Raw genomic sequence first — 15,985 nt, forward strand, 5'->3', positions numbered from 1 at the left:
TGCATTTTTAGCTTCACATGCTGCCATCGAATCAGCGGCGGAAGTATTTCACTTCCCACTACGCATTTTGCATATGAAACCTTTTAAATAAACATCGCTGTTGATATGCAGCTATCGATTAATAGTTTGGCGGGCGGCGACGTGTTTTGAGTTATGTTCGAGCATACTTGCTATATTGCTGTGGAAAGGCGAATTTATTCCCTGCACTTTCTCATTGCAAGCTCGTCATCAGTTGCGGATATGAACGTGCAGCATGCGGACGGAAAACTTGCAGCGATTGTTGCTTGAAATTAACGCATACGCTCACGGGTCCATGCAGAGATCGATAATGAAAAATAAAATTTCAATAATTTTCAGTTCATTCAAATTTGAAAACCTGCTGTTTTTAAATCTTGCTCTAATTTGGATGGGACACCGCACGCGTATATCAAACTTCTGCATCAAGCTAGACAGGACCACAGGACCTATTCGCAACTCCGATAACTCCTAATATTCCACATGCGATATACAGGATATATATGTTAATGGCAACAGGAGATGTCTGCCTGTGCGATATACAGGAGTTAAGGAGTTACATGAGTCTGTTAAGTAGCAACAGGACCTATATACTGTGCGTCCTTCTACTAGTCCTGCATGCTTCTTTATGGGTCCTTTATGCCCCACATCGGCTCCTGCATGTGATTGAAATTCTTGTAAACCTCGTACGTAATGTAGTCCAGACCAGGTGCTGTCTTTCGGTTGGCGTCATCTATAATAGCTGCAAGAGGTTAAGGCATGGAAATTAACGTTCTATTGCTCATTTCATTTTCGCTAGTACAGTGTCTCGAACTCTACTAATTCCGATATTTTGAGCTCTAGCGCAGAATCGCAGAAATCCTAGGAGCCTTATCCATGCAATGTGAGAAGAGGCAGATGAAGAAGACAGCCAACTCTCTTCACGTGCACCGCTGCACCGACTGTCCAAGGACCGACGCCTTCCGTAAGTTGACGCACTTGAACAGTCGCCATATTTTTACTGTATTGTTTTTCATACACTCATCGTGAACATACTGATTCTTAGTGCGCTAAGGAATTCATGCTTTTCTCTACAGCATCCGATCACGTCAGCTCCCGGCAGAGCAGAAGCAACACACTCGGCTCAAAGTGAAGCGCCTGTGCACGCCACGCGGACCAATGGCGCCGCCACTTGTAGCCTACGGCATCCTTTACGTCGTACTCATGGGTTCGGTGGCCTGCCTGCTGCCAGTTAGGATTCTCGTCGGCATGATACTCACGGATACATTCTTGACGGTTGGGGCTGCAGTGTTCGATGCGGGCTTCTGTGCACCACTGCCGAGCCTGGCGACAGTCTGTACGAACGTAAGTCACCCGCAAACCACTGCCCCGCATTTTTGTCGTGCTGTAATTTCGGCCCATAATTGAGGTTCTCTGCAGTGTTTTTTTTTTTTTAATATATCTTCTGTCACCGTTGTTGCCGCCTGTCCTGCCTGTTCCTGATTTTGCGACATGGACCAGGTTAGTAACTAACATACGTTATTTAATACCTTTGCATGCTTGCGCTTTGTTTAGCGTTTTCTTTACGGATTTACTTGCGTACTGCCAGCACGTCCTTGACTATTTTCCTACGGTTCTCCACATACGTAGAATAATTAGACAACCATAAAGCTGGCCTAACCAGGCTGCAGATTAGTCAGAAAACTTGGCTATAGCATCACTGGTTCAAACTTAAAATATTAAAAGCTTTTTATTTGGTTTAACCACAAAAACTTTTCCTAAAAATGTTCTTGTTACTCGACTTATTTGTACACACTACTGTCGCCACGAAGATAAATGCGCACTCCCCCTTGACTTGCACTCTTCACTCCAAAAAGGAGAGCGAGGATTCTTAGTAATCGGCTTTAACCTGAACGTCGAACAAGTGCCACCGGCGTTCGAGATTTGTCAAAAGGCCACAATGGGGGAGGAGGAGGGGGGGGGGGGGAGGGATCGCATGCTTATCACCGGTTTCGTGTTGTGGCTTTTTCCGTAAGTTAAAACATTATATAGACTACGTTTACAGAGCCACTGCAGCCTCACAGACATCGCAATGCTGGGCGGCTTGCTTTTCGTGATCTACCATTTTTTGTGCAGATACGAGTGGAACTCCCATCCTCAAAGCCATTTTCTTTTTGGATAAAATCTTCGCGTGCATTTTGAGATAAGTTGTCATCTCCTACCTGGCATAGATAGCTCTCCCTGCTATCCAGCCTTTCTCGTTCGCCGTACTTTGGCGTTGACTGCACGGCGCTGCAGGCGAGAAGTACGTTGCATTTCTTTCCGGTGCTTCGTAACCTTGTTCTTGGTGAGACATTAGGGAGCGACATTGTAGGTGGGTGGTGCGACATCAGTATAGGGCAAGGAACACGAAGCATGATAAACAGAGACGCACATCACAGGCGCGAATTTCAGATCGAATAAATCTCAAGACATCTATGAGATATCTAAAGCGCCTTTTTCTTAAGGGAGGCCCCTTAAATGACTCTTTCCGCAAAAATTGACTTAAAGTAGAGCCAAACGCACTTTTCATTCACATTTCAAAGTTGATATGAATTATTAGCAAGTGATTAATAATAATAATAATACACCCTAATTTCTGTTATACGCACTCAGTCTATATGCGTGATAGCGAAACCCATAAAGAGGCTCTTGGCAGATAAAGACTGAGAAAAACATTTGCCACATTTATGTTTTGAACGTGAGCTACGAAAGCAACAATCTACGTAACTATTCTGCGTAATAATTCCCGGGAGGAAGGATGTCAAGCACGGAGACACATTCTCTCTAGTACTATTTACCGCTTGCTTGGAAGTATTCAGGGTGCTGAATTTGGAACAGTTAAGGATAAGGGTTGATAACTAACACCTCAGTCATAGGCTCGCTAATGACAATGCCTTTATGAGCAGCTCAGATGACGAACTACCAACTGTGATTAATGATAGAGATAGGAAAAACAGAAAAGTAGGCCTAAAGAGTAAAGTGCCAAATGCGAAACATGTTCACTATGCTCGGGAAAAAACAGTAGTTTCAGCGCCAAGGGCGTAAGTCTATTTAGGGCAGGAAATAGCAGACTGGAATTCCAAAGAGCAAATAACTAGTACAATTAGATTTGTCTGAAAGTTAGTGGCGGTGTAAACTGTATCGGCTTTAAAATTTATCGGGGGGCTTCAATGCCTATATGCGGGTCTGCCCTTACAAGTGGTGTGTCGGCCCTGGAGGGACATAATAGAGAGATTTAGCTTACCGCGATCCGCGATCCGCCACCGTGGCTCTCTACCGCGCGTGGGCGGGGCGGTCAAGCTGATTGGTCCCGACGCGGCAGGTCTTTGTGCCTACATCCAGTATGTGGCGCCATCTGTCGGCGGCGAGGGGGTCTGGGCATGCGCAGTGGAACGCGCGGTGGCGGATCCCAGTAGCGGATCGCGGATCACGGTAAGCTAAAACTCTCTATTATCATAACGGTACTCTCCTATGGGGCAGAAGAGTATAATAGTTCGAACCAACGATATATGTACCTCAAAAAAGTCTAGGGGGGGGGGGGGAGGGAGGGGGGCACTTTGGACAAATAAAGTGCAATGAGGCAAAATCCCTGTTTGAAGCGCCGCTGATGCTTGCTGTGCTGCGTCTGCTTCTGTATGCTGCGTGACACAGAGACGAACAGAAACGGTTGAGTTCGAGGTCAACACAGAGGGTTATTGAACGAAAAGTAGTATAACGTTTAAAAACAGGAAGAGTGCCGAATGAACCCGAAAAAAAAAACTCGAGCTAATAACATTTTAGCAAAAATCAAGAATAGGCAGGTCATGAAAGGCGATGCCAATATAATCGATGGTCTCTATAGGGGCGTCAGAAGATTCTAAGATGAGGCAAGGATAGAAGCGAGCGGCAGAAAGCTGGGCGGACGGATGAGATTAGGACGTTTACTGGGATAAAATGGATGCAGCTGGTGCAGGACCGGGTGAATCGGAGGAATATAAGAGATATCTTTGCCGTGCGTTAGGTGTAGGCAGGGTGGTAGTTATGCTAATGATTACAAATACGTAACCACAAACCCTGCACTGGAATTGTTTCATGCAGCCGAGGATGGGGTGCGGCCAATCAACAACAGGCAAATGCTGGTACCTGAACGGCACACAGCTGAGCTGTTCGCGGCATGATGCACTGGCTGACGCCTCGGTGATTCAGGCTTACTGTCTGACACCTTCCATTAAGACGAAGAAGAGCAAGGTAAGGAGCGTAGCCTGGTGGCGCAACATGTGGCTTCACTGCAGCGCTTTGCTACACCTTAAAGGGCCCATGAAAAGCTTGAAGCCGTGCTTTAAGAAAGGCGCACGAGCGGTCGACGCCCTTCACTAGTCAGCAAAGCGCAAAAAAATTTTAGGCTAACATCTTTAATATCGCAGATATTCCATATTAAAAAAGGCGCTCCTCCTCTCCCGTCGCTGTAACCCTCAACTCATACACGCCGATGCGCCGGCCAAAAAAAAAAGAAAATGTCTGGGCCGACGCCCCGCCCATAATGCGTCACGAAGTGACGCCACCGACTGTCTGCTTGTTATGCTTCATATTCGAAAGGTATCATCCGTTTGAAAGCTTAGTGCGCCAAAAGGTTATTCATTTCCAACATAAGTTACAGAGGGCACATAAGACTGCATAAATAATATGGAGGCGAAAACAGTGGCTGCTTTATTATACAAAATCCAATCCGTAATGTACTTCATTCCGCCGCAGTCTACCGTTCTCGAAAATATTTCAACCTAGTCCACCATCCTAATAGGTTGTAAAAATTTAATAAGTGGTTGGTGTATGAACGTGTTTTAACACGTTCGAAGAAGAGCAAAACGGGGCAGGTTGATGTTGGTGTGGCGACGCGGCGAAAGAAGGTGGCTGCCATACCTTACCTCCATGGCGTTTCGCACCGACTCAAGAAACTGGCGGCAAGGTACGACGTTGACGTTGTATTTACAGCGAGAAACAAGATAGGAGGCTTGTGCGCCAGAGTTAGAAAGGGGCTCGACAATGTCTCGTGATAGTTTTCGTTGCGCAGTGTCACATAGGAAAAGGTTCACCACCTGCAGAAAGAATGTGGTTTATCGCATTCCGCTCAATTGTGGCCGGTGCTACTACGGGCAGACAGGCAGATATCTAAATGTGCGCCTGACGGAGCACTCTAATTCTCTGGGAGGAAAGGCGAGTTCTACTCTAGCGCTACATGTGCAATCCCGAGAGTGTAAGTCGGAGCATGACCCGTCCCTTTGTGCGCCTGATTTCAGTAATACGGGTGTAGTTTACAGCAATGGTAATCAATTCTGTAGATATTACATTGCTAAAGCTGAGGACAAGTGTGTGGCTAAGGCATCGGTTAGCCTTCATTGTAAGGAATTTGCTCTATTAGAAAAGTCGTCAGTTAGGCCTTGATTTTGAATTGGCTTTGAATTTTCTTTTTCATCTTCTTCTCAATTTCCTGCCATTCCACCGATTGGGTTGTGCGCGTGCTTTTCGGAAGGAGTCTTCGTTGTTTTCTTCCGTTCAATAAACATTCAGTCGCTAGTCCAGCCTTGTACTGTCCTCTTCTTTCTTGTGTCTCGTCCTTCGGCTGGTTAAATATGCACCTAAAAACCATAATTCAACCCCGCAAACCCTTATTCTAACGTAATCGGGTATTAATTTAACGTAATTATTTATATTCCATCCTTAAACCAATGTTATCCTCACTAAAACTATAGATTTTCGTTCGCCTTTTTAATTTGGCTCTGACTATCGGTGTGATGATGTCATAGTCCAGTTTGATCAATCCGAGTCATTGGTACCATCCTTTTCCACTCAGAAACATTGCCGGGTTCCGCTACTATTCGGACAATACGGCTTTCGCCTTATAAAGTCGTTGTTTCGGTTCTCCCACGCTCCCAGTTACGTATCAGCTTCTTGGTATGTGTGGCTTCAGTCGCTGTAATTTACACCGAGCTTCAAGCTAAGAGTCGGTGAGGGAATAGGAACGTCGATGCACAGCAGAACAAGTTCTCCGTCAGAGTATTCGCCTTATAATATTATTGTGAGGTTCGGCATCGTTCCACGCTCGTAGTTACGTCTCAGGCTTTTATAATATATGGCTTAAATCGCTGTAATATGCACTGCATTTTGCTATGAATACCCGACTGAATAAAGAAATATTTTATTGCAGTTAGAGCGCAGCTGCGCGGGCCCAAAATTTGCTTTCTGTGTGGAATGCACTGTCGATTCAAAATGCTTCCGCCAAGAGTTCGAACTCAAATCATAGCCAGAAAACACTGAAATTAAATATGCATACCCTCAAATAGCTTTCGTTACGCCGTCTTGCAAAACAGAGACATCAATAGCGGCCCCCTCTCCAGCCTGCTCACATCATACCCGTATTTGTGAATGCCGGTCTAGGTCGACGTCGACCACATGGTCACAGTTGCCGGCTGCCGGAAATTCCTTGAAGCAACATTTTTATACACAGAAGGGGCCGAATTGAGCAACAATAACATCACAAATTTATCACACAAACAGATAAGCAAGCCCCGCTCCTACTGATCGGTTCTGACCGGCGTCCATTTCGGCCAAAATAAGCGGAGGCTGATCAGCAGGTTTGTCGCAGGTTTGGAATAGTGATCCTTGCGTGATTTTTGCCCCAGGGATAACAGGCACAAGGTATTTTTAAGCACACCTGAACTGTCAATGATTCGGTTGCGACCTAATGCAATGCCCGCTCTGTTAATGTCGTCAGCCCGAAGTGTCATGTAGATACGTACTTGATGTCGGGATTTGTCAGGTATTGATGAAAAGCTCTTTGAATGTATGTTGTCACTACCCGTTTATTTTCGTGGCGTTTTTCATGGTCCACGCGCTTGTAGTATTCAGCATTTAAGACTCGCCTTTGTAGCAGCTCGAGAGTATAGTCCAAGAGCAAAATGCACATGATAAGCAATCTATGGTTACTAGTAGCGGCCTAGACGTGTTTAGTGACCAGCACAACTTGGAATAAAACTGGTTATCTGAAGAGGCTTTGCAAATAGCTGAGGAAAGGAGGATGGCAAAAGGTATGGGGGAAAGAGAAAGATACAAGGTTCTCAATGCGGATTTTCAGAAAATAGCAAGGAGAGATAAGAATGCCTTCTTGAACATACAGTGTCAAGCAGTTGAGGACAACAGCCAATTAAGGAACACAAGAGCTCTGTATAAGAAAATCAAAGATATCAAAGGAAGCTTCTGTGCTAAGCTGGGCGTGATAAAGGACAAACGAGGCAAGGACCTCACTGAAGCCTCAGAGATAAAGAAGAGGTGGCAGGAATACACAGAAGAACTGTACAAGAATGACCCGGATGTGCAAACCCAACATAGGACGGTTGTGATTACTGATCTCGAGCCGGGCATCCTGAAGAGTGAAGTTGAATGGGCCTTAGCCAGCCTTGCTAAGAACAAAGCTAGCGGAATTGATGGTATTCCAGCTGAGTTGCTTCAAAACCTCAACCACGACGCTGTTAACACACTGCATACATTATGTCAAAAGATTTGGACAACCCTGCAGTGGCCACAGGATTGGAGGAGGTCAGTTTGCATCCCCATTCCAAAGAAAGGCAGTGCCAAAGATTGTTCCAACTACCGCACGATCGCGCTTATTTCGCATGCTAGCAAGGTGATGTTAAAAATCCTGCAAGGTAGGCTGCAGCAGTATGTGGATCGGGAGCTTCCGGACGTACAAGCTGGGTTTCGCAAGGGCAGAGGAACTAGAGACCAAATTGCCAACCTTCGCTGGATCATGGCAAAAGCAAGAGAGTTCCAGAAACCCATTTACTTCTGCTTTATTGATTATGCGAAAGCGTTTGACTGCGTAGATCACAGCAGATTGTGGCAAGCTCTCCAAGAGATGGGAGTTCCAATTCACCTCATCTGTCTCCTCAGGAACCTTTATGAAGGGCAAGAGGCCACAGTCAGAACTGGGCATGGTCTTACTGATTGGTTTCCGATTGAGAAAGGGGTGAGGCAAGGCTGCATACTGTCGCCCTGCCTATTTAACCTATATGCAGAGTGCATCATGAGGAAGGCCGGTCTGGACGAGTCTTCAGCTGGAGTGAAGATTGCTGGAAAACGTATCAACAACCTTAGATATGCGGATGATACCACTTTAATGGCAGAAAGTGAATTGGATCTCAAGAAACTTCTGATGCGCGTACAAGAAGAGAGTGAGAAGTTTGGGCTTAAACTGAACATTAAAAAGACGAAGATCATGACGTCTTGCCCTATCAAGTCCTGGAGCATCAATGGACAAGAAGTGGAAGCTGTGACAGATTTTCTGTTCTTGGGCGCCAAGATTACCTCGGAAGGAGACTGCAGCCATGAAATTAGGAGACGCCTGCTTCTGGGAAAGAGAGCAATGGTTAGCCTTGACCGCCTAGTAAAGAGCAGAGACATTAGTCTGCCAACCAAGATCCGTATAACCCGTGCTATGGTCTTTCCAGTTGTGATGTATGGATGCGAGAGTTGGACTGTGAAAAAGGCTGACCGCCGAAGAATTGACGCGTTTGAATTGTGGTGCTGGCGAAGACTCCTAAGAGTTCCTTGCACTGCCAGAAGATCAAATCAGTCGATATTGTCGACCATAAACCCTGACTGCTCATTGGAGGGTCAAATTCTAAAGTTAAAGCTCAGCTACTTTGGTCATCTGATGAGAAGAGAGGAGTCGCTGGAGAAAGATTTGATGTTGGGAAAGGTTGAGGGTCACCGGAGAAGGGGTAGGCAGCGAACGCGATGGTTAGATGGCATTCTCGAGGCATTGCAGATGAAGCTATGTGATGTTAAGAAGATAGTGAGAGACCGGAAAGCGTGGCGTGACATGGTCCATAGGGTCACGAAGAGTCGGACACGACTGAACGCCTGAACTGACAACTTGCTGTGTTATTGCTAATGTCTATTGCCGGAAAGAGCACGGTGTCATACCAAAGAACACGGCGACGGACCAATGCTGCGCTGCCGATGGTGTAGCGGATGCATCCGCAAGTATCTCCCTTCACTCTACGCTGGCTTCGTTGCGAAACAATGAAAAGGGACAAGGCTACTTCACTTCTAGGTGGACACATCCAACACTCCGTCAACACGAAAGTGAACATAAATGTACTTAAGCGAGAAGACGTGCGCATCTCTGTCCCGTTCCCGGTAGAAACCTAGAATGCACTCTATGGTCTTCGCCTTTGCACTGGTGATGTGACATTGACTTCGCCAATTTGTCCTGTGTTTGGCTCAAGAGCTACGCTACCACTACAACCAACGCCTGAGAAACAAGTCAATACTTCTTTCTATATAAATTAACTGTAACGCGACATCACATAGCTTCAACGTAGAGCAGCGCTCGTCGTGAGAACTATGCAGTACAGTTCTAATCCAAATAATTTTGCCGTAGGGTATACAGGTACACTGCAACCACCAGAAGACATGTAGTCCATTCTCTGTGCATCAATTGGTTGTGACCAATGTGCACATAATTTTTTCAGTTGGGTATCCGCGAGTGCTGCCAGATGTCCTGCAAGTTTGCGGCCGACACTGTCCTTGTGATCGTATGGCTGATCCTGGCGGGCCTCATGCTCCGCGAAGTTTTCTCCCCAGCCCCCCAGCTTCCGGAGTTATTGCTAGAAGCGCTGCAATTGGGGCCACCACCGCGGCCTCCTTTCGACCGGCGCAGAGGATGATGCAGAGTTCCGCAGGTGAGTTTCCTGTATTGTCCCTGTAAAGCCTGTTCGGTTTCAATGTGTCCTTTGCACGAGCCTCCCTCCCGCAAAGAAAGCAGACAAAGGGAAAGGAAGCGAAGGGTGGAGGCGAGGTGTGCTTCTGGATATCTTTCGCAACTTGCCACTATAAGCAAACACTTAGCTAAATCCTGCGACAGCGGACATGCAAGGTTCAAGGCTATACGCGTAATTAGTACGCTTGCACAGGGTACTAAAGAATCCATTGCCCAATATCCATTTTATTTTGGTGCTGCCATGTGTTGTTTTTGTGTTCAAAGTGACCAAAGGCATCATTCGAAGCAATCGTCGGTGATCACATGTATTACCATCTGCGCTTATATGCAGCTACTAGTAAGGTCTAGTCGACAAATGTCCAGTGATCCGGTCACTTTTCATGGACGCTTGGAAGTCGCAGCTGCGTCACTGCACAACAGCGACCGATGCCGTAGCACCAAAGAATCGAAAATGGAAAATGAAAAATCGATTCTTAAGAAATGCGGCCCGAGGCGCTTCTCTAGAGCAGTTCTTTTGCCACATAGTCATGCAGTCTAACCTAAGCTCGAAGGCTCGGGTGCTGCTAACTTCAAATTCTCCAGCAGGTTTTTTCTGTCTTACTTTCTCTAAACCGTCTGAGCAGCGATGTACGGTGTTTACGGGAACAAAGCCTACACAAACACCACAAAGTTAAAAAGAAGGCGCTGCTTTATTCACTCAGTTTTCTCCATTCTCCCCCTGTCTCTCATCAAAATATGGAAATCTCTACATCTTAATCTTTATAAGGAGACCAGTGCATAAATGATAGCTTTTGTCGTGTATCAGCACGTTAGTGGCAGTTTGGCAGTATATCAAAATTGCTATCTTACTCGTTCTTACCTATGAGTGAAAAACGCGGAGTTTAACGAAAAATGCCTGGGTTAAATTTAGAGCTCAGCCCGCTATGGGAGAGAAGTCATTCGTGCGGAGTCAACACACCTAAAAGGAGAAGGTTTGTTAGCGAACAAACTACAGGTAATAATATCCTAGGAGAAATCAAGAACCCTTCCTTAAACGAACGTGGCCGCGGCCTGTAATGCGAAGGAAAGATAAGCATGGTCGCTAAGGCTAACTTACTGGTTCCCAATGAAAGATAAACGTAGTCGAGGTAGCACGGAGTCTTGTGGACAGGCAAGTCTAAGAAGCTTCCGGTGATACAGTGGCTACAGCTGTCACTGGCTTGGAGAGATATCGGAGAGGTATTTTATTGCGGAGTAAAGCTGCTGAATATCATAGCTATACTCTTTTTGTGGACACAAAATGACTGTGCGCCAGAGGATGTATTCAAAAAATTTCCGCTAAGGATACAAACTTCTAATTTGTTTTCCTTACTTTTGTCGCATCGATTTGTGCTCACATTTCTGAGAGTTGTTCTACAAATCGCCAAACCGTTTTTGGCAGATGTGTACCCAAAGGACTTTTAGTTTGCGCTGATGTTGTGTAGTTCCTCTAACCTTTAAACAGATAAAGTAACTTGACCATTCACGACACAATCACGACCGGGGCGGAACAAACCAGCTTGCTTCGCCGGCCACTGCGCCGCCATTGTTGCGGTCGAACAACCCACCTGTTCATCTGCCACTCACTCGCTCAGTGCCTGTCACCGTCTTCCATCTGGACGCAATGGATCTAAACACACACCCCTATCGTACTGCCTTCTGAACTGCGAATAGCACTCCTGAAGTTCTATATTGCACTGCCAGAGGTCCCCAATCACTAACTTCGCTTACCTTTTTCTAAATCATGTCAGGCCTAAATAACTGCTCCTAGAAGCGAAACTGAGGGGTCTCGACGTGTTCGCGCAACTAATACGCATTTGGCCAAGTAATCGGCATCAGCCGTAACTATAGTACTTCGACCCCCTTGAACCTCATTCACCTATTCGTATGTCTGCTCCAGCATCGAATCATTGAAGAGAAAGTTGCACACACGGCCCGAACGAAGCTATCTACCTTAGCCAGTTACATTCCCTACATTTACTTGCAGCCTGAGATTTTTTTTTTAACGATAAAACATTTTAGTTCCCAGTTTCAAGTTGCAGTTTCCAGTTCAAAGCTCTATACAGGACATTTATAAAATACCTCCATTAGCCTTTACTGGCTTTCTACGTCGCAGATTACGTAATACACGTCAGTACATTCCACTTAATTGAGCAGGAGGAGGAATAAACTTTATTGAAATAAACCGAAAAACTCTCGTATCCAGAGAGGGCCAATGAGCCCTCTCTGTTTCTGCATTTTAGTTCTTCCTTCGCTTCTATTTTATTAATAAAGCGCTCATACTACCGTCGGAGTTGAACAACGAACTTGCGTCTGCCTGACTCCTGATTGGCCCGCCAGACCGAGACGTCAAAGTCCACGTGTTCTGAAGCGAATAATTTAAAACAGTGTTTTCCCTTGTAATAGAACAGACATCTGAGCGAGTTGGTATGGTGACATGATAGAAAAACAGCGCAACAGACGTGGACGTAGATGAAGAACGAACAGGACGGGACAGCGCCCGTCCTGTCCGTTCTTCACCTACGTCCACGTCTGTTGCGCTGTTTTTCTATCATGTTTTCCCTTGGTATGATCACTCTACGGAGGTTATACCCCGGGTAGAGCCTAACAAAATTATCTAACGCTTGTGTGTCCGCTTTTAGTGTTTTTACACAAACAGAAACGTCAGAGCGGATTCGAACCTAGGATTTCCTCGCGGGAAGCGAGTACTGAGCGTCCCTATCGCCGCAGCCGATCTCCACGTGTACAGACTGCAAAACACTCTTGAACTGTGAATTGTATGTAATCATTCTATTCGAGGATTAAGTACTTTAAAACGCTGCAATTGTTTACCTCTCAGTCGAGTAAGCGTATAATAAACCTATGGGCCCACGAGACACACAACTCTTCCGGACCTGAAAGCTGGGACGTCTCTCCGACATTGCTGCGAGTTAACAACACTCGCACGTTTTCGACTAGGTGGGTTAGTTGGGTAGCTTTGTGTTTGCTTCGTGCACTTGCTTCATATAGTGCTAGATGCCCTTTCACAGTGACCCGTGAAATTCTCACTTGGCGCAGGTTGGGCCCCGGTGTGATATGGTGCGCCAGCGAATCCGGTTCAAGTATCCGGAAGAAAATTCTTCCCTCTGTCGTACCGAAGGTCGTCGACAACCGGATCGAACTAAACAATCTTATATTTTAAATATTTATTTTGTAAATATTACTGTTCTGGTGCCTATTCCCATCCATTGTCAGCAAAAAGTTTTTCCACTATGTTTCTATTTTTTACATTCTGTGATTCTTTATTAGCGGCAGGCTGTTTTTGTGAAAAGCAGTGGCTTGAAATGATACAGTGCGATCTGAAAGTTTGTAGAATGCATTTCATCCTCGTCGTGGCCGCGGGATTATGCCAGTTTGGTGGGAACTTATTACATAATCGAAGTACTGAGGGTAAGCGAAATCCGGAGCGAAAAATTCAAACCCTAACAAAAACAGATCCAATACCTAATTGCATATAGATGCTTTTGCTGCTTCTTAAGACTGACCATTTTGCACATTGAATATTACTGCGCGATTTGTCTTTACTTGCCGCCGATTGCAGCGTGGCAAGAGATCCACCGAACTTCGACCGTTGAGGAGAATAGGAGATGAAGAACTTCAGATTATTGTGGTTATCTGCAGTCACTGTACTGTTTCGAAGGAAGTCAATGGCATCCATGAGTCTGTGTATATTGTGTATGCTTATCGGTCTTAACCGAGTGAATTCGGTGACGGTATGTGCAACTCGACGAATTTCCAGTTTGCTGGAGGTACAAGATGCACTGTACTGGCTTAGTATTGTATAACTGAGGTGAAAAAGCATGTGGTATCTACAAATTTCATACGTCGCAGCACAAAGTCCGTCAGTGTCCGAAACATTCGCGTCAATCCACACCCCCATTTTTTGAAACGGAGAAGTGCGGTGTGTTGCACTTGCTCTAGCCGCCCGCCTTGGCCTTGTGTTGTCGTGCGACCTGCGAGGAGAGGGACCACGGTCCCCCTTCTGTCTGGTTAACGGTGGTAAAAACATTTTTATTGACCATGCATAGGTAGACCATGATGGGTTGTCCATGGTGGGCGGAGTCCTCAATTCTGGACCTCGATGTCTGACGCGACAGACGCCCCCTGAGAAGAGGATGACGGGTAGAATATACTTTTGTTTGCGATGGGTTCGCCCACTCCCATGCAGAATGAGTTCAGCCTGGTTTGGGATGGTTGTACTGCGTACAAGCGCAAGCCACGACACTCAGACGCCTACAAAGGCCATTGTAGCCCCTACCGACTATATTTTACCGCAAATGGTGATTACAACCGTGCATGCCGGCACTGCGGTGACGGGACGCACGCCATCCCATATGATATTGTGGGAATGCGCTAGCAATCTCCCTCCAACGACACTCTTACACTCTTGCCAGCTCCCTCGGCGGAGGAATGGAAGCTGTCGACCAGTTCAAGAGAAACAACCCAACTGGCCCTAATCACGCAAGCTCCAGATGTCGCCCCCGACTGGAAGCCACCCTGAGACTCGCCCCAGCCCCAAGTAATTCCTTCCATTTTGTGCCAATAAAAGTTGTTACCACCACCTTAACGTGCGAATAATTTGTTCGCAAGAAAGGAAAGGCGCCCCGTTACCCCACCCATGAGCCTTCCTGATTAATAAAGGACTTGTTCTTTTTTTCTTCTTCTTCAGGGGCAGGTACTTGACGGGCACTGTGAAATGGCCAGACTGTGGCCGATGTAGCTCGAAACAGTAATAATTTGTTCATAGGAAAGGAAAGGCACGGTATCTGTCACACTTATACTGTGGACACCTAAACCTGCGCCTTAAGGGAAGATGAAGATGGGAGTGGAAGAGGAGCCGTACTGGAGGGCTTCGGAGTAATTTTGACAACCTGGGGATTTGTAACGTGCGCTGAGATCGCACAGCACACGGCGCCTCTCCATTTCACCTCCATCGAAACGCAGCCGCCGGCGGTCGGGATCGAACCCGAGTGCTCCGGCACTGTAGTCGGGCATCTTAACCGCACCACCGCGGCGGGTCTCCAAAGTTAAATGGTTTTAGGGCGGAAGCGCCTCATCGTTGTCTACAGAAAGTTGTCAACAGAGGTGTCACGCTTTCGAGAGCGAGAGTTAAAAATGAATAAACCTTGTCTCCACCAGGAATTGAACCTCCATCCCTTGGATCCCAAGCCCAGCTGGGGATCCACGCCCCGGATCGTGAAACGCTCTTCATAATTCATCTTGTCTGCCGTGAGGATAATAGCGGGATTCCACCAGTGACAGATACTGCGCCTTTCCTGTGAGCGAATTATAGAACACCTGTCAACTCTGATGTGTTCAATGAAATGCTGGTTGTGTTCGAGAAGGGGCTCGCGATGTACCGTCACGACAGGTCATGATCTTCACCAGGCGATTCACATATATACGAAGCTGACCCCGCCAAGCGTCCGATCCAGGCTTCCGGATGGCGCCCTTCATTTGCCGCTTCCTCGCAAGTATAGAAAAAGCGCAGTATCTGTCACAATTCTCCGCGGACACATGTACCGCGCCATAAAGGAAGAGGAAAAGGTGGGAGTCGGGGAGGGAGATAGCATCCAACACGCTATAGTGGCTTTTCACTAGCGCCTCCATTTACTGAGTAGGCACCTATTTATGACTATTTATGTATGCACTATGACTACTTATGTGTGGTGACATACTACTTAAGCATGATGATGGGGTGGGATCGCATGTTCTTCCCACACATATTGGTTTTTGCACTCAAATTGGCTACTTTCCACGCGCATCGGGCAGTAGTAATACGGCAAGTAATGGTAGCGCAGCAAGATAAACCCGTTCGTCCAATTATCTGCGCTTTTTTCTCGCCGCTAATAAGCGAATGCGCGTTTGTGACTGATTTTGTAGCCGCTCATTTATCACTATCGCGCACATACCGGTTATGTAATAGCGTTCACTGTGAGATCAACTACACAGGGAGAAGAAACTTCTGGTTGTCTGTCTTTTGGCTGTTCGTCCGTGTTACTGTTCCCGCCAATGGTACCGCAGCCTGTTCTGCGGTAGGGTAAGGTGGCCACCACAGGAAGAACATCGACACGAGCAAGCTGCTCAATGACGCTGTGAGAGAATACAGAAGAGGAGCGCTGTCTGATGGAACCC

General features: G+C 46.5%; 1 protein-coding gene across 1 annotated transcript; it reads left to right on the top strand.

The window, feature by feature from the left end:
* Window positions 1-225: 225 nt before the first annotated feature.
* Window positions 226-9,751, top strand: LOC146175768 (uncharacterized). Its single transcript, XM_084580866.1, has 4 exons — window positions 226-979; window positions 1,092-1,359; window positions 4,114-4,263; window positions 9,546-9,751. Exons 2-4 carry the CDS (start codon window positions 1,174-1,176, stop codon window positions 9,738-9,740), a joined length of 531 nt encoding a protein of 176 aa, XP_084436992.1. The 5' UTR covers window positions 226-979; window positions 1,092-1,173; the 3' UTR covers window positions 9,741-9,751.
* Window positions 9,752-15,985: the final 6,234 nt, after the last annotated feature.

This window comes from Amblyomma maculatum, chromosome 10, assembly GCF_055883805.1.
Source record: "Amblyomma maculatum isolate TAMU_Amacu chromosome 10, ASM5588380v1, whole genome shotgun sequence".
Lineage (NCBI taxonomy): Eukaryota > Metazoa > Arthropoda > Arachnida > Ixodida > Ixodidae > Amblyomma > Amblyomma maculatum.

What these genes read in the sequence shown, in the direction of transcription:
- LOC146175768 (XM_084580866.1), top strand. Translation starts at nt 1,174, where the DNA reads ATGGCGCCGCCACTTGTAGCCTACGGCATCCTTTACGTCGTACTCATG. An exon ending in TGGCGACAGTCTGTACGAAC is followed by an intron (nt 1,360 to 4,113) that starts GTAAGTCACCCG and finishes TGTTTCATGCAG; the next exon opens with CCGAGGATGGGGTGCGGCCA. An exon ending in TTAAGACGAAGAAGAGCAAG is followed by an intron (nt 4,264 to 9,545) that starts GTAAGGAGCGTA and finishes TAATTTTTTCAG; the next exon opens with TTGGGTATCCGCGAGTGCTG.